The sequence below is a fragment of the Bombus vancouverensis genome, chromosome 3 (assembly GCF_051014615.1).
Source record: "Bombus vancouverensis nearcticus chromosome 3, iyBomVanc1_principal, whole genome shotgun sequence".
Taxonomy (NCBI): Eukaryota; Metazoa; Arthropoda; class Insecta; order Hymenoptera; family Apidae; genus Bombus; species Bombus vancouverensis.
Window position 1 is genome coordinate 17,437,151 of NC_134913.1, and position 24,919 is coordinate 17,462,069.

General features: G+C 38.9%; 1 protein-coding gene across 8 annotated transcripts in view; it reads left to right on the forward strand.

The window, feature by feature from the left end:
* Positions 1-24,919, forward strand: part of LOC117154049 (RNA binding protein fox-1 homolog 2) — a 330,394-nt gene that overhangs the window by 117,152 nt on the left and 188,323 nt on the right. For 3 of the 8 annotated variants that reach the window (XM_076617304.1, XM_076617309.1, XM_076617310.1), the window contains exon 1: positions 22,364-23,045. In XM_076617304.1, coding sequence (XP_076473419.1) covers positions 23,034-23,045 — 12 coding nt within the window. In that variant the 5' untranslated portion in view covers positions 22,364-23,033. Of the gene's footprint in view, positions 1-1,491; positions 1,535-22,362; positions 23,046-24,919 lie in introns of those variants that run through there. The other 5 variants (XM_076617305.1, XM_076617307.1, XM_033328686.2 and 2 more) reach the window with 3 other exon arrangements.

A 24,919-nucleotide genomic window follows, 5' to 3' on the forward strand; every position in this document is an offset into this window, starting at 1 on the left:
CTGTACCGTGCACGATCACGGCAATCAATCGGGGCACCGCGTTCGATAACCCCTTTAAATATCGATCAGCGTTCGAAACAACGTTTGGTCCGTCGATTCACGAAATTGCCGTCGTCTCTGACCCCCCGTTCCATAATTTACGCCCGGCCCATCGTTTATTTTTCCCCTCAGCCAGGGGTTTCGCGAACGGGGTCTCGATTTCCATTTTAAATCGGACCGCTCTTCCGGTGCGGCCGAAAATTTCGCGATGCCTCGCCACGTCGCGTCGTCTGACACACAGCCCCCTCCAACGTTCCATGGAAATTTTCGTTTCGGGGAGGGTGGTTCTCCGATACGACGCGACCAGAATTGAAACGATCGAAACTGCACCCGTGAGGATCGTTACTCCCTCGAGTACCACGGTCTTCTCTTCTCTGGCGCGCTAGAGATCGCGCGCCGGCTTTGAATACAGAGAAGGATCATCGGAATTGATTGGTGAAACGAGTGAGTGACGCCTTCGTTTGAAATCGAATCGCCAGAAATGCTGCGGTAGCAAGAGAGGTCTTCGACGAAGATGGTCCCTTCCGAGTGAATTTCGCAGAATCGAAGATTTCAAAGTCGAAAATGTGTGGAATTAGACGAGAATTTCGTGAAATGTGCGAGACAATTTTGTAAAATGAACGAAAGAATTTTGTATGATTTTTTATGAATGTAACACGATTATATGACCTACGGGAAGATTTTGCGAAACGAATGATACAATTTTGTACCATTTTCGTGTATTTGCTCACACGGATCAAGAGAATATTTTAAAGCGAACGGGGAAATTTAAAATAGCATCCTGCGAATATACGTTACGCGGATTATGAGAAAATTCTGTAGTATACGTGGAAAATTGCTAGCGATGTGATTAACTGCGGATGTGAATAACGAGTAATTATCTGTTTCCACGGAGAATGAGGAGTGGCGCCAATGTTTAGTTTAAGAAGAAAGTATAAGGAATTTTATGAAGGAGGTATGCTCCATTTTGGTATACTGGTGTCCAGATGTAATAAGTAGTTTTATGTTACACGAGCATTTACTTGCTTTTAAAGGATATCTTAAAAGCTACTTTGTAAAACAACATTAAAAGGACGGTGCATACGTGGTAAGGAAAAGAAACCATTTTCTAACTGAATAAAACGAACAAGAGAAAGATGAGGGAGAAAGGAAAACAAATCGTTTTGTAACGTTATATGGAAAATATGTATACGCGCAAATAATATTCATATTTCACAGATATTTCCGTGATCATATTTCAACCAGAATAGCTAATATTCATGATCCACAAATGTTGGTAATTAAATTTTAATACAAGAATATTTATCCTTCATAAATATTCCACTTAATAATCGATTTAATACAAGCTGCATCTGCATCGTGATACGCGTATCGTAAAACGATTCATAAATGGAACAACAGATGCAACTACCGAAATATCAAGATAACGAAACCGTATTCTTGTCGTTTCAGGTTGACCTACCACGCCAAGACGCCACACCGCATACCCCATATTGTGAGTACTTATCCGAACCATAGTTCTCTAATTAATTCTATCCTCGTAGTCACGCACATTGCACGCGTGTTCGGTGAAAATAATTTCCGCGAGAATTCGTGAACGAAAGTCGGGATCGAGGTACGTGGAAGAAGTTCTCATCTTGCAGGGAACGAGAAATCTAACTGCACTCCCTTAATTTTTAATCTTCATCCGCTTAATCCGCTGCCTGATACGGAACCGAGCTCAAAGAACTCGCCCCTCCATCGTCAGGTTAAATATCGAGTTTCCACGAGCCGCGATATTAATCTAATACCTTTTGACTCGGGTGGAACAAAAGGGGTTCGCGATTTTGACATAGAAACGCGAGAAACTTTGCCCAAAGAATGATTAATATTAGATCACGGAGCGTACTTTCAATCTTGATTCTCAGATAGAGAACTTGTCTTTAATGGCGATCGTGCGGAGTTGCCTCTCGGAATTAATCACGCGCAAAATGGTCTAAATTGTTTCGAATATACGTGCTCTGTCGGTTATAACTGCGAACTATGAACCGAAGTGATGTAATTTTCGTTCGGGCAAACTCTTTTCCGATACGAAAGCGCTGGTGTTTGTTCGCTTGTTTGGAAATCTTTACGTGAGGAACAATAACGGTGATTGAATTCGTAGGAACTTGGATTGCATTGGAACAAAACTTTGATTTATAATGTGAAAATAGGTTCGACGTTTTCAGATTTTTACAATATAAATTAAGCTTTATTTCATCTACGCATAACTCGGATAAAATGTGCGTTAATGCGTTAAGAAACTCGTGATTCTATCAGCGAAGCCTGGTTTTATTTGATCCAAAATGGTACTGTCTCGTCGTCTATGATATTAATGGCGATTCTATGTTTTTCTAACATGTTTTATGAAAGGATACGAATCTGCGTTAATGATAAATAATAATAACTTCAAGAATTGAAACTCACTCACACGTTAGTGAGTCTTGAATTGAAAGCTTCATAGGTTAAGAACTCGCTATCTGACTAGATATTTCTGTAGAATCAATTGTGTCTATTTGCTGACTACAGAACAAAAGGGCATGATATTAATTAAAGCATTGGAAATTCCGGATATATAACAAAGGGTTCGTAAATCTGCCATTAATTGCATAGAGGATCGTCCTTTGCGAAATGGCCGAGAGTGGAGTGAAAATGGCGAACAGCAGCATCTGTGCAACGCGGCAAATCCGCAGGCAAGAAAACTGGCTTAATCCTCTTACGTCCGCTGCTCTGTCGCGGAAAAATGGCGTTCCCCGGCTGACCTTAAACCCGACAGAAACACGAGCAAGGGCTCTCGCTCCCTGCGAAAGAGAGAGAGAGAGAGAGAGGAAATCACAGCTCGCTCGTGCTAGAAAAGTCTCTGCTAGCTATTTGCCAGCGAATCATCGTTAAGAAGATTTTTCTGCCGTTCGAGAAAATGAAACGAAATTGAACTCTATTCATTTGGTCCCCAACCATCTCTAGCAGCCGTTCTTTTTTAATTAAACACCGATAGCGAAGAAATAGAAAAGATTTTCTAAACCATCCTCGATGCTTTCGAGTTTTGTTGCCTCATGCACAAAACAAATATCATGATCATTATTTTCAATTATGAAACTAAACAGGCGTGAACGATATAGTTTAAGGCCCATAGAAGAAACACACAGAACAGTTACATTTTTCAAATTTCATAGAGATACAATTTTGAAACAAAATCATATTCTTCGCTACGTTGTCGATCGATTTTACGTCAGCAATTTGTCAAATTTTTATTTCATTTTGGTCAATATTAAATACATGTGTACATTTGCTAATTTCTCGAACAAGTGTACAAACATTTTCGCGTGCATTAAAGTGCATTAAAATTCGACTCGCATATTCAACGATCTACGCGATTGCTCGTCGAATCTTTCTTCATCGAATCGATGAGAAAACTTGTTAGAGCGCTCGTGTATGTCGTCGTTACATAATTACGAGTAGCCGTGATGGCTTATAATCAAGGTCTGTTTGCCAAAAGCGGCCTTGGTAAGAAAATAATTGCCAGCAAAGCTCGTCGATCCTTTGTCGAGCACGTCCATTTAAGGAGGAACATCGTCGTTTTCGTAGCTGCTTCTCCTGCGACGGACGAACGTCACAAAGGTCGCCGATGATACGTTCGACGAAGTTGGGGTAAATTAGTACGAGACTTCGTTGCATCCCTTGAAAAGTGCACGGCTCGTTTCTCGGCACTGAGACGTAATTTCGACGTGACGCTCGTTAATTACGCCCTCGACAAGCGCGATATACGGCAGTGCAGTTTTCTGCCGCCCGATCTTCCCGACTGCTGCCTTGCCTCGCAATTTCTCCCGCTTGCACTTCATTAAGCCAGTCTTACAATGTTCTTGTTTCCTCTACATATACACATACCTGGCACGAATCTCAGTATTGAGAGGACTCGAGAGCCGTCGAGTAGTGTTGCTTTGGGAAACCGAGGATGTATTTATAGTTATGTTTGTATTCGAAGGTTGTCAGATGGGCTTCCGCGGAAATTTGGGAATTCGAGTAATAGCGCGTTATTTTCGAAAGTTGAAAAGGAAAATCGAGGGAGAAATTTCAATAATGACGTTCGCTGTGTAATTAATATGTGTTTATATTTAGAGCGTGTTGCCAATTTATCGATAAATATTAATAACGTTTTGGAGAGATTCGGGAATTCCAAATGTAATATATAATTAACGAACGTTGAACAGAAGAAGGAGGACAAATTTTTATTGCCATTTTGTCTGTGAAATTTGTATGTTTGTGTTTAATGTGACGTGCTATAATTAATCAACAGTACTCCGTGCGTGAATATTCTTAAAGTCAATTTTAAACTAGGAAAACGCAAATCGGGTTTAATCTAACGGATGCACGCGCGAAATCTTTTTAAAAATATTATTTTAAACATACGCATCGTAAAACTTGCTAACAACGAGTACGTGTTACGTAATATATTAAATACGTATGTTCATCGTACAGAACCTGTTATAAACGAGTATCACGTACATTTCTTTGTATCTCTGGAAACGTGAAAAATGTCTGTATCTCGACCATTATTCGTAATGAAAGTAACATGTATTTTACACATGCATCAACGTAGAATTCTAATTAATTGACCTAATTGTTCATTTTCTCATATTCTCTTTATTACGAATGTACTCGTTATTAAAAAACCGAGAAAGGTCTAATAGAATAGGACGTCGAATATAATTCAACACACGTAGAACTACAAAAGGACGAATAAGCAATATTAATTGTATTCTCTTGAAACAATAAACCAGTTGAATACCCCGTAGACATACTGATGAATAATCTGGCACTTACAAAGTAAACATCCGTGCTGTAACAACACAATAACCAGAAGAACCACAGAGTAATTCCATCCTCTAGAAAAGATGAATTTCTTCCTAGCAATATGGCAGCAATTTCTCGACAAACCTCCCTTTATAAAGGATTCTCGTTTCCCCGCAAGAATATTATTTCGATCTTAGAAGATAATTCCGCCCGTTTGCAATTTTCCTACGTTGCAGAATCCTTAAAACGTTCAATGTACTTCCCTGCAACACAACAGCCTGGAACACGTTCTCCGAAAAACATTCCAATCGCGAGCAAAATTTCATCCTTTGCTACGTCCGCCAGCCTCTCGAAACCCACAATATTCCATGAAACTTCCACTTTACAACCTCCCTCTCTCTCTCTCTCTCTAACACACACACACACACACACACACACTCCTTCTCCCTTTCTGCCTCGTTGGCAAACAAGTCCTTCTCCACGCCCTAACCGTGCGCTTTACCCCAAGAAAATATGAATATAACCCCTGAAATACGATCAAAAAATTCGCAAATCATTTTTGTCGAGCGTGAATGTTGCCAGTAATCGTTGGGAAGCCTGGAGACCAGGGATCGAAACTGGATTTTTCACGAGCTTTCGTGGATTTTTTACGATGGAGCACTCATAACGGAGAGGTTGGTGGCGAGAAATCTTCGAGAAAATCGCGTGATGGAATTAGAATTCAATCGAAGCGTCTAGCAGGGAAGAGAAAGGAGGGCGAATAGGACAATGAAAATGGGGGGAACCGGTGGGAAATGTGGGAAAAGTGCTCGTCGAGAATCTCTAGCGAAGCCACGGATTAATAACGAGGATGTTTTAATAATCTCGACGGACGCGTATCGAGCTGGAAACCGCAGGAGCAATCTAATCTGTGGATTGGATAAATTCCAGCGCACCTGCTCGCGTGTGTTTAGCTAAAAAATTCAATCAGCTATGGCGACCGGGCTTTATTCGATGCGTGATCCGTTCCACATTTCGCCAACCATATTTCGTTTGATTTTTCCAAATGAAAAAGCAAATATCACACGGTCGATAATCGAGAATCGTATTGATATTGTACATTGATAAAGTGAACCGGAGATTTTTGGTGCGAAGGTAATTAGATCTCTCGATTCGCTTCGAACTTAATCCAGGTCCAGTTCGAGCACTTGGCTTATCTATTCTAGAATTGGTCCCGTTTGATTGTAATTTGGATCTAATCCACAGGTTACTTCATCCAATCTAGCGTAATTCGAGGTTTAAGCTAGGATATGGCTTAATAAGTACAGTCTAATTACCATCTAACCTCCTTTGAATGTGAAATAATCTTCTGATAAGACAGATATAATCTTCAGAAGCAGAATATCACGTGTGTCCAAAGAACCAATTGATTCGTGAGATCGGGAATGAGCAAGTTTAAATTTTAATTAGAATCGACTTAATCTACCTCTTCTCATTCGAACGTTAATAGTTCATACGTTTAAACAAGAAAGCGACTACGCTACTTGAAAAAGGTATAAAGAAGCAAGTATACAGGCAGTATGCGGCAAATTAATCCAGCTCGATTAAAAAGAGCCGCCTTTACGCGTTGGCTAATGAAATCCGGTAAATTAGCGCTGTCGTGAAGGAGGACTGAACGTCAACGGCAAGAAAACGCATAATAGCGTGGCCATTTCCGTAACGTCACATAGCTCTTCCATCGAATACAGAGAACAAGAATGAACTAAAGAGACTCGGAGAGAATCGATTCGAACGAGCAACAGAGATTTGGATCACTTTTGATAGCGGTCTGCTTGAGAAATCCAGCGTTTCTCCCTCTTTACTTCTATCCCGCGTACTTTCTTCCTTCTCTTTCGCTGGACGATTTTTCACGGCGAAAATAAAAAAACAAGAAGGATCGTTTGAATAGAAATTTTCACGGTCTTTAAAATCTAAGAGTCTCGGTAGACGAGGAAATCGACGAATGCGAAACACGGCGCCCGTATTTGAGCGTAATGACTGCGGTTCCAGGTCCTTGAAATCATTTTCGAGCGTTCTTGCGCGAATTTCCAGACGCTAAGGGGTAGAGAGGAGAGTAGACGAGTATTTCACCGATGAAAGGAATCAACAGAACCACGGCGAAAACCTTTTATTCCGCGGACGTCCATTATGCCAGTCTTGGAGGCATCGGGATTATGAATAATTCGGAAGTATTTGCTTTTCCGCCTCCGCCTTGGAATTAATAAGAAGTTCTCCTGGTAAATCGCGCACCCGCGCGCTACGCGAGTGGACTTTATTACAGACTCGTAATTGCGGATGGACGATTTATTTCTGAGTGAAGTAACACAAACCGTTTTCAAGATACGGATATGAATTTTATTCTAAGAAAGGTTCGTGGTTTCTTTAAGTGTATAGTCAATTCGCACGATTAATCTTTTCCAATGATATTTCGTTCCTTTTAAATAGTTCGTGAATGACTTCGTGAAACTTTGATCATTTCGGAACCGAATTCCTGAACTGACACATACATACACGCATACGGACACGTTACCTACAAATATTTTTGAAGGATTTAATATTATGTTATTGCTATGTTGTATTTAGTGCAATAGTATAGTTGGAATTTGTTTCGTGGATAACCTGCATTAGAAAAATAGCTGAAACACAGTGGATTTATGTGACCTCGAAATATCCTGTGATATTGGTATTAAAAAGTAGCAGTGTGAAACGTAATTGATTATTGAAAGAGAATTTATCATGAATGTCGAGAAAAATAAACTACGAACTTTAAACCAGACAGGGATATCACTGTTCTTGGGAAAATTCCTCTCGACGAATCGATTCTCTTAAGAATGCCAATGTCTTTAAAGAACAGAGTGGGAAGATCTTACGAAAAAAAAGTTAATGACGTTCTAGAAGCCAAGACCAAAATTACAAAAAAATTGTTGGGATAATAATGATTTTGTTACAATTAAAATTTCATTCGATGATTACGATTCATTGGACTACGAATTTATTGCGAACGATATTAGAGGAATGAATATGTAGCAAAACTGATTTTAATAAATAATTTCTAATATTTATTATATAATGACAATAATTATATAATGATAATAAATTTCTTAATTCTGTTCTAATACATAGAGAAACCTTAAATTATTTCAGAAATTAATATTATTGAAAATGATAGAAGTAACTCTTATTAAGGCACACTAGAATATGCAAAAGCACCATCTTTCATTCATATACATACGTTATGCGATTTTAAATCTGTACGTAATAGAATAATTTAGACAGAAGATCTTAAATGTATTCATAAGCGTTAACTTTTGAATTTATGCGCGCTAGAGTTCTGTTTTATCGACCCTCGCTAGCTTAGTACAGAAACTGAACAGAAGATGGTGGTATCGAACAGACTGAGAAACGCGCGCAAATGATTTTCGAACAGTTTTGCAATATTATTTGTCGTCATGCGTGCACCAAGGAAATTTGTTACATCTTCTTTCGAAAAATCAGCGCAAGAAATCATTAGAAATATCCGTCTTCGTAATTTTCGGATGAGAATATCCCTGAACCACGAATGGGAACAGCTGAACTGGGAAATTTGGGTATGTCGATGAAAAAATGTTAATTTTTTGTATGTGACATATATGGCGGTCCTGTGGAGTGAGATTCCATAACGTTGGACGAAAGTTTTTGATGTATTGTAACATTAGCATATACTTTGTATGCTCTATTTTGCCCAGTTCTTCGCGTATTATTTCATAACGATATAAATAGAATCAGATGCACCAATTGTTTATAATTGACTTTGTGACTGTATGATGAATATTTTTGCTAATTCAATGATAATTGATATTACAAAGAAATGGTATATTCTCGTTCGTTAAACAGTCATATCGAGAAAGTTCTGTTAGTAGTACGATTATTAAAAAGGTTCAGTAATACGAGACGATTGAATGTTCATCGGCGATTATTACAATATTGTCTCATGGTGAACACTTTCCGAATAACCATTTTTCTAATTTCGATTCTCGCAATATTTGAATTGCAATCGAGAATCGATCACAAGTTGAAACACCAGGTGGCGCAAGATAGCAGGACATGTGTCGCCACCATCTATGTGAACAGGAGCTTCTGAAGTAAATAGTTCTTCGCGAGGAGCGCTGTTACTTGTCCTTAAATGATAAAGTAGTTTTGTAATATTCTGCGTAACGTCCGTAACAAGTGTATTTTATTTTTCTGTTTACATATGGCAAATTTTTAATATACTTGTACACGTATGAAAAATATTATAGACAGTTTATAAGATAAACTTTTCTTCATTTAATACAAATTCGTGTCACACGAATCGAAAGTTACATAGCTTTTGTTATAATATTCCTACTATTAATGTAATTTGGCGTACCACGAGACATCAACGTGAATAACAGATGAAATCAAAATGAAAATCAAATTTGGTCGTAACGTCTTATCATAAACGAAATATAAAGAATAGCTTTTTCATCTAATATTTCATCTAACATTCTGAAATACGCAAACAATTAGAAATGTAAAAATTAGAGATCTGATGAAAGGTAGGATAAATATACTTGATACACAATAATTTTTCTCATAATTTGGATGAATCAGGAGATTCACTTACCATTTTCGTATCAAATGCGACATTATCGATTCAGTATATACTTGAATAAGTTAGAAAATCAATCGGAGATTTAATTTATAATATTATTATTAAAAATGAATTGTTAAAATTCTTAGGTATCGTCGTAGAAAGAAAATAACGATTTAGTCGATAGCAGTTATAAATAAATTATTAAAAATATGAAATTACATTATTATAGAAAAGCTAAGTAACTGTTATGTAGATTATCAGAAAATAAACAATAATATCTACATGCATATCATAATTTATGAGGGGTAAGAATTTTTTATCGATCAGTATCATTATCTCGATGAGATTAATATCTTTATATAATACTTTTACATAACGACTTGTTCGTCGCATGACGTTCAACTGGAATAAATGGATATAGATCGTAACAGGAAAAAGACTAAACACAATTTATCGCCCCCTACGTTATCCCCCGTATGCAACTTATTATAAACCTTTTTTGAAACATCTTTTTCATATTCTCGAAATTCAACATTTCTCAAGAACGATTGAAATTCCACATAGAATTTTTTCAGTTTATTTTCCTAATAAACTATTAGATTTCTAACTCTTCGAGTTGCCAACCGTGTTCAATTGAAATTCCACGGTGTTTTTATAGCGCTTCACCGTGAACGCTATACATGTCTGAAACAAGCAATTCGCCAAATATACATCGCCGGTATATTTAGCTGGAAAATTGAACCGCTGCCAGGATACGGCCCTGTAATTCGATCCAGCTGGTTGGGGGGATGTTCTCGGGTGTAATGGGTCCCGCAGGATCACCATCCTCAAATAATCGTCCCGCGTGTCGAAAGAATTCCATCTGGTCGCGACGCCACTTTGAACGTTCCCGCCTCTTTCCTTTTTTATGAAAAAGAAGCGTGGAAGCACGGGGTTCGCGTGTCGCGAAATATTCTCGGGGAAACACGATCTATGATAAGAGAAAGGGGAGAAGATTATAGATTTCCTGCTCCGCTTTGGCGAGTTTCCTTTCTCCTCCATTCGAAATCGATGCTAACTTCGTCACGACTTCTCGTTCGAATCTTCAACACACACGCGTGTAATTCTTTAGGAGCGACAGATTCTCTCGTATTTATTTTTGGAGATTCCAATACGATTCTTAGTTACGTAGTTTTTAAACACAAGACGAATCTTGATACCGAATCGTGGTTTCCATTGACCGTTTTGATACACCAACGAACCAACTGTTCTAAGCGCGAAATCGATATCAATATTGAATCATAACGTAGTATCGTGGATGTAAGGCCTAAGAGATATTGGGTGAATTATAAACAATGTCACGAGAAGGTCTGAGTACCGACAGGCCTGTTAATGTATCGTCAGTGCTTCAATCGAATAGTTACGCGGAAAAAGACTAAGAGAAAAGACAAAGGGACGCTAAGGGAGAAAGACAATTAACAGTCAGTGTTAGTCGAGAAGTCAGTGTGTTGCTAGCGTTGTCGAGAGAGTGTGGTCAGCGTGAGAGAGAGCGTTGGAACCGTGGTGACGAGAGTTGCAAATTAACTATTTAGTTGTCTTAATTATAGTACGTTACTATATTTAGTTCACGTGAAACAACCGTTGTTTCCTGTTTAACCAACGCCTGTTTAATCCATTTTAAACAAACTAATTGTAGTAGGATCCTACGATAATTTCCACCATTTTAAAAGGCAACGTTCATGTCGAACGATTTTGTCGTTCGATGTTTCTCGTGTGCTCTGCAATATGTACACTAGCCAATATTGATCCTCCTCTGTCACATCCATAAAACCGTTAGTCCAAAAACTTCAACCTCCGTCGTGTTCCTTAGTCGTCAGAACTATTGAATAAACTATCCTCAGATAGTATAGAACGTTATTGCAGGAACAGCGTGAAATTCCACGTTTCTCTGCTATTACCCACCAGGGACGAATTAAGCATTTTATAAACCGGCTTACTGTTTGACTAATGAACAAGCAGAGGCCTTTTTCGTACAAAAATACGACAGCTTAAAATACGATAAATTTAGGTAAATACGAAATAAAATCAAATCATCAAATTTTTAATGCGCATTTCTAAGATACAGTTGTTTCTTATAATTTTACTCGTAAAACACTAAAACTCGTTGTACTCGTAAAACACAATGTACTTTTCTTGAATGGAAAGCTATAAACGGCAACGTATAATATTTTTCTGGAAGGGAAAGTTCGGGACTATTGCACCCACTAGCTCTTTCCTTTTCCCTCAGAGAGTTCCACATCGTTCGAATCAACCCTCGTTTCTTATTTTCCCAAAACGGAGTACACAAAGGGAGCTTCTGGTAGCACAATGATTCCGAGTGGTTCTGGGAACTGGCGTGCAAGATCCCTTTGACAGCGGCGCGAGAGAAAAGCTGCTGATCCATAGGCCGTTTGAAGCGCTTGTTTACACGCATTGGAAAGGTTTCGTCCACGGCTACCGGCCAATGCGCGGCTCGATAGAGAAACATACAGTCTCGACTTGTTACTGATGGAAAGCAGAAGCACGTGGCGTCACGTAATATTTCTGCACGGAGAAGCGGCTCGGCTGGAATCGATGGAACCGAAGCATCGTTAAAAAAGGAACGCTCCTTCGCGAAGCATCGCGTGTCCGACTAAGCTAGGTAGCTTACGTCGATTCATGGTTGTTGGAAATGAGATATTTCTGGAAGAATCAACCGAGACACGTATTATGCGATCGTGGCTCTTCGTGTTGTGGTCGACGAGAAACTTTTGGATAAAGTTATTGTAAACTTTCGTCTTAAAGACAATGAAGCATTAATTAGAGATTTCGTAATCATGTGATCGATTCGTTTGGATGGCAAAGGCTGTAATAGTCAGAAATTAAAGTTCTAGTATATTCAAGTATAAGTTGATTATTTATTATATCCAAAGGTGGTGTATTACGTGATGCAGTTGCGGTTTTTTACGCGATGAATAAAGAAACAAGGCTAGGTCGTTGTGGACTCGTTGATCTAAAGAGAAAAACTAGTTCTATATGATATAGCGGAAATTATTTAATTACGTAAATGATTTGTTTGAGTAGTGATAGAGATTATATATATTAACGAAGGATCGGTACTATTAGCAATTTCATAAACTGGCTATTTATAATATTCGAAATACGTGGTAAAATAGTTTTTCCAGTAAGAAATTAGGCAGAGAATTTATCAAGGTTGGCATGGATTTATTAGCTTTAAAAGAAGAAACAATCGAAAGGTGCAAACGTGCAGTACGAACGCAAAAGTTTCCTATGGTAGATGTTGAAATACTTTCATAAGCCAGTAACCGTAGCTTCTAAGTGATCTAAAAAAAGAAAGAGAGAAAAAGAAAAACAAATATACATCGACGACGACTTTCCACTTCTGAAACAAATTTCAGAAGCTTTCTTCGTTTCTTCGATGCACAACCGACTTAAGTGGTAATAGGAGAAATTGAGAGAAGAGCAGTCGGAATTAGTAGGCGGATAATTTTAGTCGAGTATTCTTATTTTCGTATTACTCCGGGATGAAAAGCAACGGGAATCCGCTACGTGGTTCTTTCCATCTTTCGCTGTTAGATTTTATTTCGGACAGGTTGGAAACGCAGAGCTTGACCTTAGCGGCAGCTAATTCTCTTCTGCGTTCATTCGCTTTGCCAGTAAAAGACAATGCCGCCAGGTCCTGTCGTCGTTTTCAGAAGCAAAGTTCTCCGCCGTGTCTTCATTAATTCAACGCCGTCTACGCGTTTCACGACTTTTTCTTCCTCTCTTCCAGTTACGCCCGGTTTTCAAGCGCATCCACGACGCGACGTTTGTGTCCCAAGCGCTTGTTAGACTTTCGCGCAGCCAGGTTTTAAAGAAATACAAATACAATGGCAAATTCGTTTCCCTTACCATGTTATACAGTCGTTAATGAGAATTGTTGGATGAATTGCGTGCTTTTACTCGGTGTTTTTTTAATGCGGTTGCACGATTGTGCAATTTACTTTTGAAGATATTTTGTTGTACTTTCTGTGTGAAAATGTCAAACTCGCGTAGTTTCTTGGAAACTCGAGGCATTTGACGGATATAGTTCCCACGTGATTTAAGATCATTTCGTCGATGGTTAATTAGTTTAATCGTTCTAGATTTAGAAGAATTATTAGTTTGAAATTAACAATCTGAAATTTAACAATCCTTGAAATTGAGAAATTGGATAAACGAAATAGACAGTGTCTTTAACCTTTCTCAAATATTAAATCTAGATTCGTTTTCAGCCATTTTCGTGACAATTTTCCAAATGTTGTCTCGTGTAAAAAGATTCTTTCTCCGCTTTTAAATAGTGCTTGCAACTTTATCCCTTGGTGGATCCTTCAAAATTCCGCATTCATAGCAAAATCACCGATTGTTGAAAAAGGTGTTCTTATTTAAACATAGTTTCATTTGAAAGAATTGTCAACCGGAAACAATTAACAGCCAGTCCTCGTTTGAACTTTCTGTGTGACATAAGCTTCAATATCGTTCAACGTCCAGGCAGTCTGTTTGCCGTAAGTTTCATAAAAACGTAGCAAAGCCATAATGGACACAGAGCTTCATAACGAAATGGCTTTATCAGAGAGTTGTCCCCGCGGCGGATAAAATATTTGCTACCTTTATTGACAATTTCCAAGCTAGTTAGAAGGTTTGCGCGAGCGTCATCTTAAAATTAAAGCGGTAAATTCCTTGGCGACGTAAAACCAAGCGACGATGCGCAGCGATCGTAATATCTGGCCGCATATTAAAGCAACGCTCATTAAGCGGGCCGCTGTATTTTCGACGAATTTGCCTAAGTGCACTCTGGTCGAAGCTCGAAAATTCGCACTTATCGCCGCAGCATGGTACAAATATTTTTCGTAGTAAATCAGAAACACGATTAAGTCGGGAGTTAAACCCTCGGCAATTTCTCCAAAAATATGGCAAACGAATTTGCACGAGTAGAAAAAATGCCTAATTTTCAATCCAAAACGATTAGTACGTACACTTACTGATACACTGACTCGCGAAAGTATTTGTACGCTTACTACAAGAAACTTTCGTGAAATGAAAATCACGAGATTATCTTTCCTAAAGAGAAAATCGTCAGCTGCTTTTTAATATAAAAAAAATACACTTTAACTAAAGTCTATAAATGTTACCAAGGGAGACTTTTTTTTTAAACTTTTAAACAGCTGGAATAAAATTAAAGCCTTGCGACGAAACTACCGCATTAGCGATTCATTATCCTCCAAGGAAATGTCGAAATTACGTTGTAATTTTCATTATCCTTTTCTTTTAAGTTACACAAACCAGTATGTTACACCCAAAATGAAAATTATAAGATCATCATGATGTAACTATGTTAAAGAATTTATTTTTCGACATAATATCCTGAAGAGAAGATCGTGCGCTATCTAAACATCCGTTGTAGCTTCGATCCAGAATCCAGGGGGGCAAAAAGACGAGAAAACGAAAGATGAGAGAACAGAAACGAGTCTCTGTAGTGTCCATTGAGAAAATTACTGTGATCTCTTGGACAATAGCAAGGCCGTAGTATTTTCACAGTTTGAATATTTCACGGTCCTTATTGAAGGACGCGCGTATGGCGGGTGTACGTGAACATTTCGAGGCAGAGAGGGTCGGTTGGCCCGGCTATCGGCACAATTCTCTCTCGTAGTCGTCATGGAAACCCCTCTTCAGAGTGCTCCCTTGTCGAGAGTAGGCAGTTTCCAGAGGTTTAGGGTGTAACCTCGAGTTCCGGGGGCGGACAACGTCGATCAAGGCTAACCTATTCCAACGATGATAAATCTAAACACTTCATCTTGTCACCTTCCATTCCATATATAAGTACATCGTCTCAAGGACGAAAGATCAAGGACAAGATCAATGATTTGAATATTTTACTCGCGGTTTGTTTAATTGTGAATTGTTTAATGGAATTGAAAGTGCAGGCAAATAAAAGGAAATAATTTTATGTTTTATTTGCGAGACTTCTTCTTACTTGCTATTTATCCTCGAGTTTTTTTTCTTTGTATCAGCACAACCTTTATTTCTTCTCTATTCTTTGGAAAACATTTCAAGAATCGTTGCTTTGTTTGATCATAAATGTTTACATGAACTACGAAGGTACGCAAGAAATATAGCCTTGTGTTTTTCGAGATGATATTTTATTTTCAAGGATTCATTAATTTATTCATTCTCGAGCGCTTCTTCTTAGCATTACATAACGAACTTCTTCTTTCTTCTGAGAAACTGTCAAATCATCGCTCTGTTCAACCATGAATATTTAGATAAATTAAAAATCCGCGCAATTAAACTACAACTTCGAAAGGCACGAATTTACTCTTTTACTCGTATGAATTTTTCGAGAACTAGTTCTTCTTTGCTTGCAGGAATTCTTTGACTCGTCCATTCTCGTATTTCCTTATTTTTCATTAGCATAATGATCTTAATTTTGGCTTGTAAAAAAGGCTCGATGGATCGTAGTTGCGTTGAATCTCACGTATCACGACAAGTTGGCAACGTAGAATAAATTCAAAGGATCAGCCCGATTCTTCGATAGTCCCTGGTTTTATCAAAATCATCCGGGCCTCGTGCTTCGCCGCCCTCCTTCTGGATCATCTTGTAGATCCGCTATGCTTACGAGCTACGCGAGTTCACTTCGTAAAGAAGAACGCGAAGATTGAGAGGGATGACGAGGGCGATCTATAAATCGGAATGTCATCAGTGAATTTCGATGACCAGCCAGTTTACACGGCCAGCCTGTCACCCTCTTCCCAGAGGAAATATTGCTGCAGAAATCGAATGCCGGATATTTACGTCAGAAGTTTTCTAAAAATTACGTCAGAAGTATAGTCTGCATTATAATAGGCAATCGTGACCTCCAGACTTCATGTGTTTATGAAAGATGATTTTTATGAATTTTCAGGAAAATTTATTACAGATATTTAGCACAACCAGTATATCTATTTGCTATGTTTTATTGACTACTTTCGAATATTTACTTTATGATTCGCTTTAAGTAGTACAGAAGAATATATTAGGAAGGAATTTGTTTAAATTAGTTGCTTTAAATGATCTTATAAAGAAATCACTATTATCTTCATCGCGGACGACTCTACGTCCCTCCTGGCACTCTGTGGTCCATATAAAAACAAAATCATGCGATAACAAATAGCTACGTTATCCCAAAAATGACAAAAAATGCTATCGAAAAATTCACCCTTCGCCGAGTACCTTATTACTATTCTCCAAGAGAATTTCTTATCGTTACTCATTACGTTTCTCGGTTACCATAGCCGAATAAAGAGCTCACTTGCCAGCGTTATATCATAAACTGTGGCAACTTTGAATCTTACGAAGACGTGGCTTCAGGGGTTGACGTTCCTGGGGTCCAATAAATTTGTCTCTCCGCTGATATTTCTTACTTGGCCCACGGTGAGGTCAACCGTAAAACATTTATAGTGTCACGAAGATGTTATACGACAAAGACGAGAAGCAAGATCGTCGTGCTTGTCCCCGAGCGCATGTGCGCTCCAGCTGCGTGTGCATACGAGCTTCTAAAAATACGCGACCACCCCAAGTGCACTTGAAACCGCGTCGACCGAGCCTGAGAGAGTTCCTCGATAGGCAATTTCACGGAGGCGACGCATCCTAGCATCCCCTGCGTTCATTACAAGAAGTCTTCATTGTTTTATACAATGGTTTGCGGATAATATTTCAGAATTTATCATAGAAAACTTTTACGTATATGCATATATCGTATGCGTCATCTAAAACAGTTTGAAATTTCAATAGCACTATGATGTGACACGATTATCATAATCACGTATGTTGGTGCAATTTAAAAGGAATTTAAAAATGCGTGTAGAAGTTGGAAAATATTAATTGTAAACATATATGTCGTAAAATATTAGTGTTCTGGGATGAATAGCAATCTTAAGTGTACCATATGTGTGTTCATATATTAAAGATGCTGATGCGGAGGATTTCTCAAAAGGAATAATGTCCTTGGGAACGTACTGAATAGCACGTATTTTTTTCTTCTCCCACTTCAATCTCATCTTTTCCTTTTTGATCGAACATATAAAAGATTCGGGAGATGGTAGGAAGTTTCAGTCGAAGAAAAGTGCGATTGTACAGGGTGGGTGGCTGCGCTTCTGGAATTTTGTCGCTGTTTCAGCTTTTTTATCTGCAGGAAGAAAGAGATACGAGTTGCCCCAGTTGTGCAATTCAACCGGTATTGCATACAATGGGTGATGGTTTAAAGTGGTCTCTGAACACTTATGCGCTTCCCGCTATTTTCAAGTTACGATGGCTTTTGTTTTAAACGAAGTTTTCCATACAACCTGGCACAAAACATGAAAATTGCAATGGCAACTTTGCACATCGATTCCTGCAATTTCTACTTAAATCGTATGAAATTTTAATAAAAGATGCATTTACTAAAAACATAGATCTGCCAACTTTTCTACTCTGTGTTATCCTATAAAAAGGACTGCAGTATTTTTTTGAAAAAAAAAGGAAGGAAACACACAGCTTTGCAAGGAAACATACGCGAAATGAAGAAGATTTAAAATGGAGGTTGCTGCGCGCGTCACGATTTTCTTCCCGAATTAATTCAACGGTACAACAAAGAAAATCGCGAATTCGTGTTATAAATTTGTCCCGACTGTTATTACGACGTTCTACGAGCACGTCGTTACATCGTGTCTTTGCTTGTTACTACTCGGTAATACCATGGAGATCCATTTCCATCTAGAGCGCGTCGAGTCACGTTATTCTAAGCACCGTGGCTTTTGCACCCTCTCTCACTCTCCGGCGTCGTCCCTTCGTTTCTATGGTGATTCAAAGAGGGGTAGTATCCCCTGTAGATCGAGCGAACCTCGCAGGTTGATTGTAGGTGCCCGTATAGTCCTCTTGGCAAACACAGGATCATCTATCGGGGATAGAGGGTTACTCCTCTCTCGAACGAGACAATCATTTCGCTAGTGATTATCGAAGTAACGTCAGGCTGCTGTCTGGAAGTTACATTTTCCTAAAGATATCGAGACACGGTGCTGGATGAAAGGATACTTTTAAGAGTGGCGTTATATTGTTTCAGGCTCTCGTGTTTTATTTGCTTCACTGTTTCGTCTTGCATTCGATTCGTTGATGAGTAGACAGTGATGTTCATGCATTTATGGAAAATTTTAATATTGAGAAATGCATAGAATGTAGATGTTATGTAAAAATATACAAAATATCCAAATTGTTTAATATATATGGTAACGTATTTGTTGTAACATTTAAAGAATCAAAATAATTTATATACAGTCTCTGGCAATAGTTCTTTCACAGTTTGTAAAGAATCTATTTTTGTCGAAATAAAACATGTATCTATAATACAGTCATATAATAATATATTTATAATCCAAAGCATATAAAATAATAGTAAAGCAGTTTTCAGTTGTATCTGTGTCAAAGACATTAATTTTTTAGTAAAATATTGTAGCATTTTATTTTGACAAAAATTGGTCCGTTATAGGATGTACAAAGATTTATATGGATGGTTGAAAACATTTTGTACAAACATCCGCAATCTGCCAATGAAAAACTTGTAGATATTGTAACAATGGTTCTTGGCTCCAAAAAGACAATTTCATTCGAATGTATCGTTTCTAGTCTATAAATCTATCTGCTAATAGACCAAAAATTGAATTTATAAGATTCAAGTTCTTCTCATTTTCAAATCTTAAAAATTTGAAGTTGTATTCTTGAGATTCGGGAAATTGCAATAGTTTTACTGTTCGTGACTATCATCACAAAGAACTTTTGCTTCACCCTGAAATACGCGAAGAAAGCGAAGTTAGAGCAGAGTGACTACGAGTTTACCTACGTGTCCTCGTCACTTCCTCTTCAACGTGTATTTACTCTGCTTCTAAACGTCCGCTCCACTTGTTTAGTGAGATCACATTCGCGCTGTACCGAAAATACAGCTGCACCTTCTCGCTCCTCCAACCAAGTGAACGTGTTTCTTAGAGCTGCCGTCAATTTCTTGCTTTCTTTCTCCCGTGATGTGACTTTAATCGTCTTGAAACATGGTTTACGAATCCGGTGAACGAACAAAGCTGGGCATTATGTTCTTTCCAAGATTTCTACGAAACCTCGTTACTGTCATCGTACTGATGGACCGTGCTTCAACCTCTTGAAAAAAAAAAAAGAAAAAGAAACGATTTTCAAGAAAATCTGTCTGACGGTGTTTCTTTACCGTCTATTTTCGTACACGGTCGCTCTTTGAACACCCGACGCTTTAAATACCGGCGTTAATCAAAGAAACGGAAAATTATGCCCTGTTCGGTCGTAATGCTATTTATAGAAGCATTTTTATGGCTTTCCCAAAGTTTCTAAGATGTTTGTCTTAGGAGGCTGATCTTATCGTGTTGAAGGAGTGTTTGACACTTCATTTTAAATTTAAATGCCATTATTTTTCAAATTTCTTAACTTCGTTACTCAAGTACGTGTTTAAGCTCGCTTTTTAAAAACCAAGTTATTAATGTTTATTAGTTTTCGACCTGTTTAAGAATAAATGAACTTATTCGTAGCAAAGAGGTGGAAAGAATAATTATCGACTCCAATCTGCACATTTTAAAAAGTAATTTTTACAAATTTTTTACACCTTCTACTTTTTAACCAAAAATACCCAATATAGTGTTCGTTACAATATTCAATAGATGGACAACGTTTCTGCCGAGGTTCCAATTTAGTTAGTTATAACCGCAAAAATTTGAATCTGCATGAATATCCGCAGTCCACTCATAACCAAGCAAGACTCCACCTACGAAGGTCTATCGGAATAATTACAATTTGCCAATCCATACACAATGAATCAACGTCGCCCTCAATCACACGAAAGCGAATCGCCATAACAATCCCAAGCCTACGATCTTCGCCGACAGAGCGTAGACTCTCGCGGTCTCTCGTTTGGCATTTTTCGTTGTACCCGATACGAAGAACAGACGGATTCTGGCAGAATTCCAGGGGTATAAATTGTCGGGATCTCGTCGTTTCTCCCGATACTTCGCTCCAGAACTTTCCTGCCCCCATCAGGATGTTCGCGGTGGTGTTCGGTCGAAGCTTCAGATGAACAGGATTTCGTAACGATCCATCTTCGATCGAGGCTGCGTTTCGATCGTCCTCCTTACTCCGTGTACCAAGCCGGGATATTGCGCAACGATAGGGAAAGGAATAGGCGTAATGGAAGACGTGAAAGTTTCGACTGGTGTTCACAGTCGTGCAGAGCTGCAACGAACGTTTGTCGGCAATCAAAGGTTAGAGGTAGGAAAATTGTGATTCACGCAGCGATTCCCTGTACATCTGAATACGCACGTGCATTGTGAAAATGTTTGCAAACCAAAGGACTGAGGAAGTAGACGTTAGAAAGGCCTCGAGTAAAATGTTATTTAGTTGGCTAACGTTTTCAAGGTATCTTTTGCGTTGCAATAAAATGACTGTAGGGAAATTTAATTTCGAAGAAATTAAATCGAAACATAAATTAAAGTTAGTTGTTTCTTTTAAATGTTCTGTAATTAATAGCAGTAAATGTAGTAATTATTACTCGAAAGTATCTTTGAATTGTAATATAATGGTTTGATTTTACAATATTTTTAATCTAGAATTTTAAAAAGAGAACGTTACGAATAATAATATAGCTCGTTATCCTGGTGGGATTGTGCTCGCAAGGATAATTTCGCAAAGGGTCAGCGGGTAATCTCGTGTAACGCGAGCTTTCCTCGGAATCGAAATCCGTTCCCCACAGTTCGATAATGGTTTCATTTCCTTGTATCTCTCTGCTGCATACTAATATATGCGTAATAACAGCGTACTGTGGGCGCAATAACGAACCTTCGATATTATATATGCTAGCCGCGCGAGGACTCATTAGATCGCGCACCTTTAGCTTGTACTTTAAATTGTATAGAATCCGCTAAATTATCAATTACTGGAAGTAGAAAACACAAAAGGCTGCATAACAACCGGTTACAGTTAATAAAAAGTCGTATGAGTAAGTTTTCATTTAAAACGTTCAATCGTTTTATGAAATATCTACGTTTAAAAAAAAAGGCAATTGACATTATTTTGGATGAAATTATTTTACATAATTAGGGATGCAATTGTCATTCAGCAAAGAGAAATCGTACACCTGAGACGCTTGTGCTTTCAGACCAATTAAAGAGCAAAGAACAATTGATTTACATCTATACAAAAGCAGGTACACATATAGCGAAGGAACATCTGCAGTCTGCGCGCGAGGTTCTGGCGTTTTGCAAGCGCTGACTGAAAAGGCGACGAAACAGCAATGGCAATACCGAGAGTTAGTCACGTGCCACTATAAAAATGAAAAATATTCGTGACAGACACTGTATCATTGTAAATATACGATGTTGCAACACGAATCGTAAAAAGATATAAAAATGGCCACTAAGATAATGAAGAACGGGAAAAAATAATAGATAGATAAACAGAAAAAGTTATAAATAATCGTGCATAAATCTGACTTAATTTCCATTTAACGATCGCATCTTTTACGGGAGCATGGGTGGACGTACAGTAATTGTACGAGGACTAAAATAGGGGAAAAGAAGTAAATCGCCGATATAAATCTTACGTCGTATCGTGGGAACCTGAGGGCACAACGGCGACGTAGCACGGGTAGTAAATGTAACGAACGTTTTGCGGTAAATGAAACGTTTTATATTTCCATAAATTTCGCGTTCGATGTAGGAGAGAAGGTACACCCGATCAAAGTGGAGGCATTTTGTGCGCCTCGATAGAGTTTGATTCGCGTAGTGCGAAAGATGGCCGATGCGCGGCGCTGGGTGCGCAGTGACGCTGCGCGCCGATGGCGCCGGCTGGGAGCGGGACCATCAGTCGCAGAGGGACCACGTACGGTGGCGGTCGTGAGTTTGTCGCAGGAGAAAGAGAACGTGCAATAGGACGAAACAGAAGATAAAGAAAGAAAGACAGGCAAGCAGAAAAGATAGCTAGAGAGAGAAAGAAAGAGGTTTCTGAGAAAAAAACGACGAAACGTAACAAGAATAAGCCGAAATCGTAGCCGTACGCGAACGTTCTTCGTTGATCACACCGAGTTCGCGGGTCCCGCTCGATCGTGTGCGCGTGAAAGAGTTTTAACCTCCGTCGTTCGATTATCGTGCGTCGTCTCGGTCCGTTCTGGTGCGTGTGGGTCGGCGCGCGCGCGCCTGTGTCCGTGTGTGCGTGAAAAACACCGCACCGTCTCTCGTTACGCGTTTCTCTCTGTGTGTTACATACATCGGGTAGTATACATACAAGAATATATACGTGCATCGGAAAGAGTAACGCCGGATCTCTCGCGTACACAGTGTGAGCACGAAAGTAAGAGAGAAAGAAAGCGAGAAGGACAACCGGGGAAGAAGAGGAGGAGGCGCGAGGCGGGCGAGGAGGGGGAGGAGGTAACGGAGTGTTGGATTTGTTTTCTTGCACAACGGTGGAGCAAAACGGCCTCAAACTGTGGGGCTCTGGGGCGTTTTTTCTTCCTCCGCAAGGGATGTACTACCCCGTAAGTGATCGTTTCATTTTTTTATGAATACTGTGCATTCATCGGAAGGCTAGATGCTAGACTAAACCAGAAGAGAGGGAGGCGTCTCTCACTGTTTCTCTCGCTCTCTACCCTCCCTTTGCTGGAAATGTTCGAAGGCGTCGCGTCGGTTCGATATGAGGCGTCAGGTCGTGGAATATCGTGCTTTGTTACTATTTTCGAACTCTATAAAAGCGATTCGATATCATTGCGCGACGCAATTGACGTATATTTGACTCTTGCCCCTTGAATGAAACGTGTATGTGAATATAATACGATACACACGCGCACAGTGTCGTGTTCTATGATGCATTGTTTTGTTTTTTTTTCTGTTCGAAATCGAGTTATAACTAACACCTTCAAGTAGTTTGCTTAGAAGTACAAATACGTCGTTCACCCTTGTTTCGTCGTAAATAGCACGAGAGAATTCGTGGTCGTCGCGTCGCTCACACGAGTGTCTCGCTCGATACGGCCGAATTGGAGGTTATGTTCGCCTCCGCCGGGAGACAGCGAACGAGAACAATTCGGAGCAAAAACACGAGTCGATAGAACGAGTGTTTCGGTAATATCTAGCAGTGAAATTCGCCTTGGTCATCGTACTGCTGGCGAAATATGCATTTCGAGGAAATATACCCATTTATTTACCGCGTTAAGAAAGACCTCTGCGAAGGAAAGGTTAGAACACTCGATAAGAAGGACACGGTCAGGGCTCTCTTCAAAGTGAAAGTAATTGTTACTAGCTATCACTATTTTATCTTACTAGTTTCCCAATTATTACGTTTCAGTGCCCATAATTAACCGATTTTAAATTAATTTTATTTTCAGATATGCAGAATTTCTCTTTTATGTCATATAGCGCAATGGAAGGTATTTTTCATATTATTCGAATATCTACAGCTAATTTTAAACCAATAATTCCAATCAATAGAATACTGTGCTCCAAAAGCAAAATTTCTATCTTTAAACAAAGATATTCGCTATATACATACAAAATTCTCTTTTTGTACCATCTTATGTGTGTTAAATACCAAAATATATTACAAATGGGTACTGCAACTTAGTCCTTGGTGTTTTTACTTCAAATCGGAGTAGATATTTTCTACCTGCGTATTTACCTAGACCCAGGTAGGTCCTCAGAGGTTGAGATAAGGCTTTCTTCGAATTGAATCTCGCTCCAAAGTTCTTCCTTCGCCAAGGTAGGCATAGACGGATTAAATTTCATACACAATAAACCTGACCTGTTTCTTTCGCCCCTACACAACTTTCTACATATTGTTCGGAGCACGACGCTCGCTTTTATACCAGCATTCACAAAATCGAAGTAGCTTTTGTATGATTTATTATATTTCTTATTATTGCACACATCAGCTGTGCAGTTTGAATCAAGAATCATTTGTGGTTTCTATTCAGATGTTGAATTACAGTACGTTCTGCGAATATGAACGTAGTGCTCTGGTTTCGTAAGCGATGCACGTGCGTCCCGGCGCGAAACGTTCGCGAGTCTTGAACTTTTCTGGTACGTCACGATTAACGTGACGAAGACGTGCCTTTTTTTGCACGCGTTTGAAGTATGCACAATGTCGTCCGATTCGCCATGATCGTCTCGCGTAATTAATATTGATATGTACGCGTATCGCGTTGCTTGCCATTTGCGTTGCGTTTTTTGTTTGACGAACGAGTGTTATCTTGACTGTGTCGTTTTTATGCCAGTGTTAAAATTCAGGAACAGAGATAGTTTTTATTTTTTGCGTTTGAATTATTAAGTTTTATAGTAATTGTATTAAGTTTTATTTATATGTAGAAATTATTTTATTCTTTGAGGTCTAAATATTAAATCTTGTGGTTTTTCGAAGAAT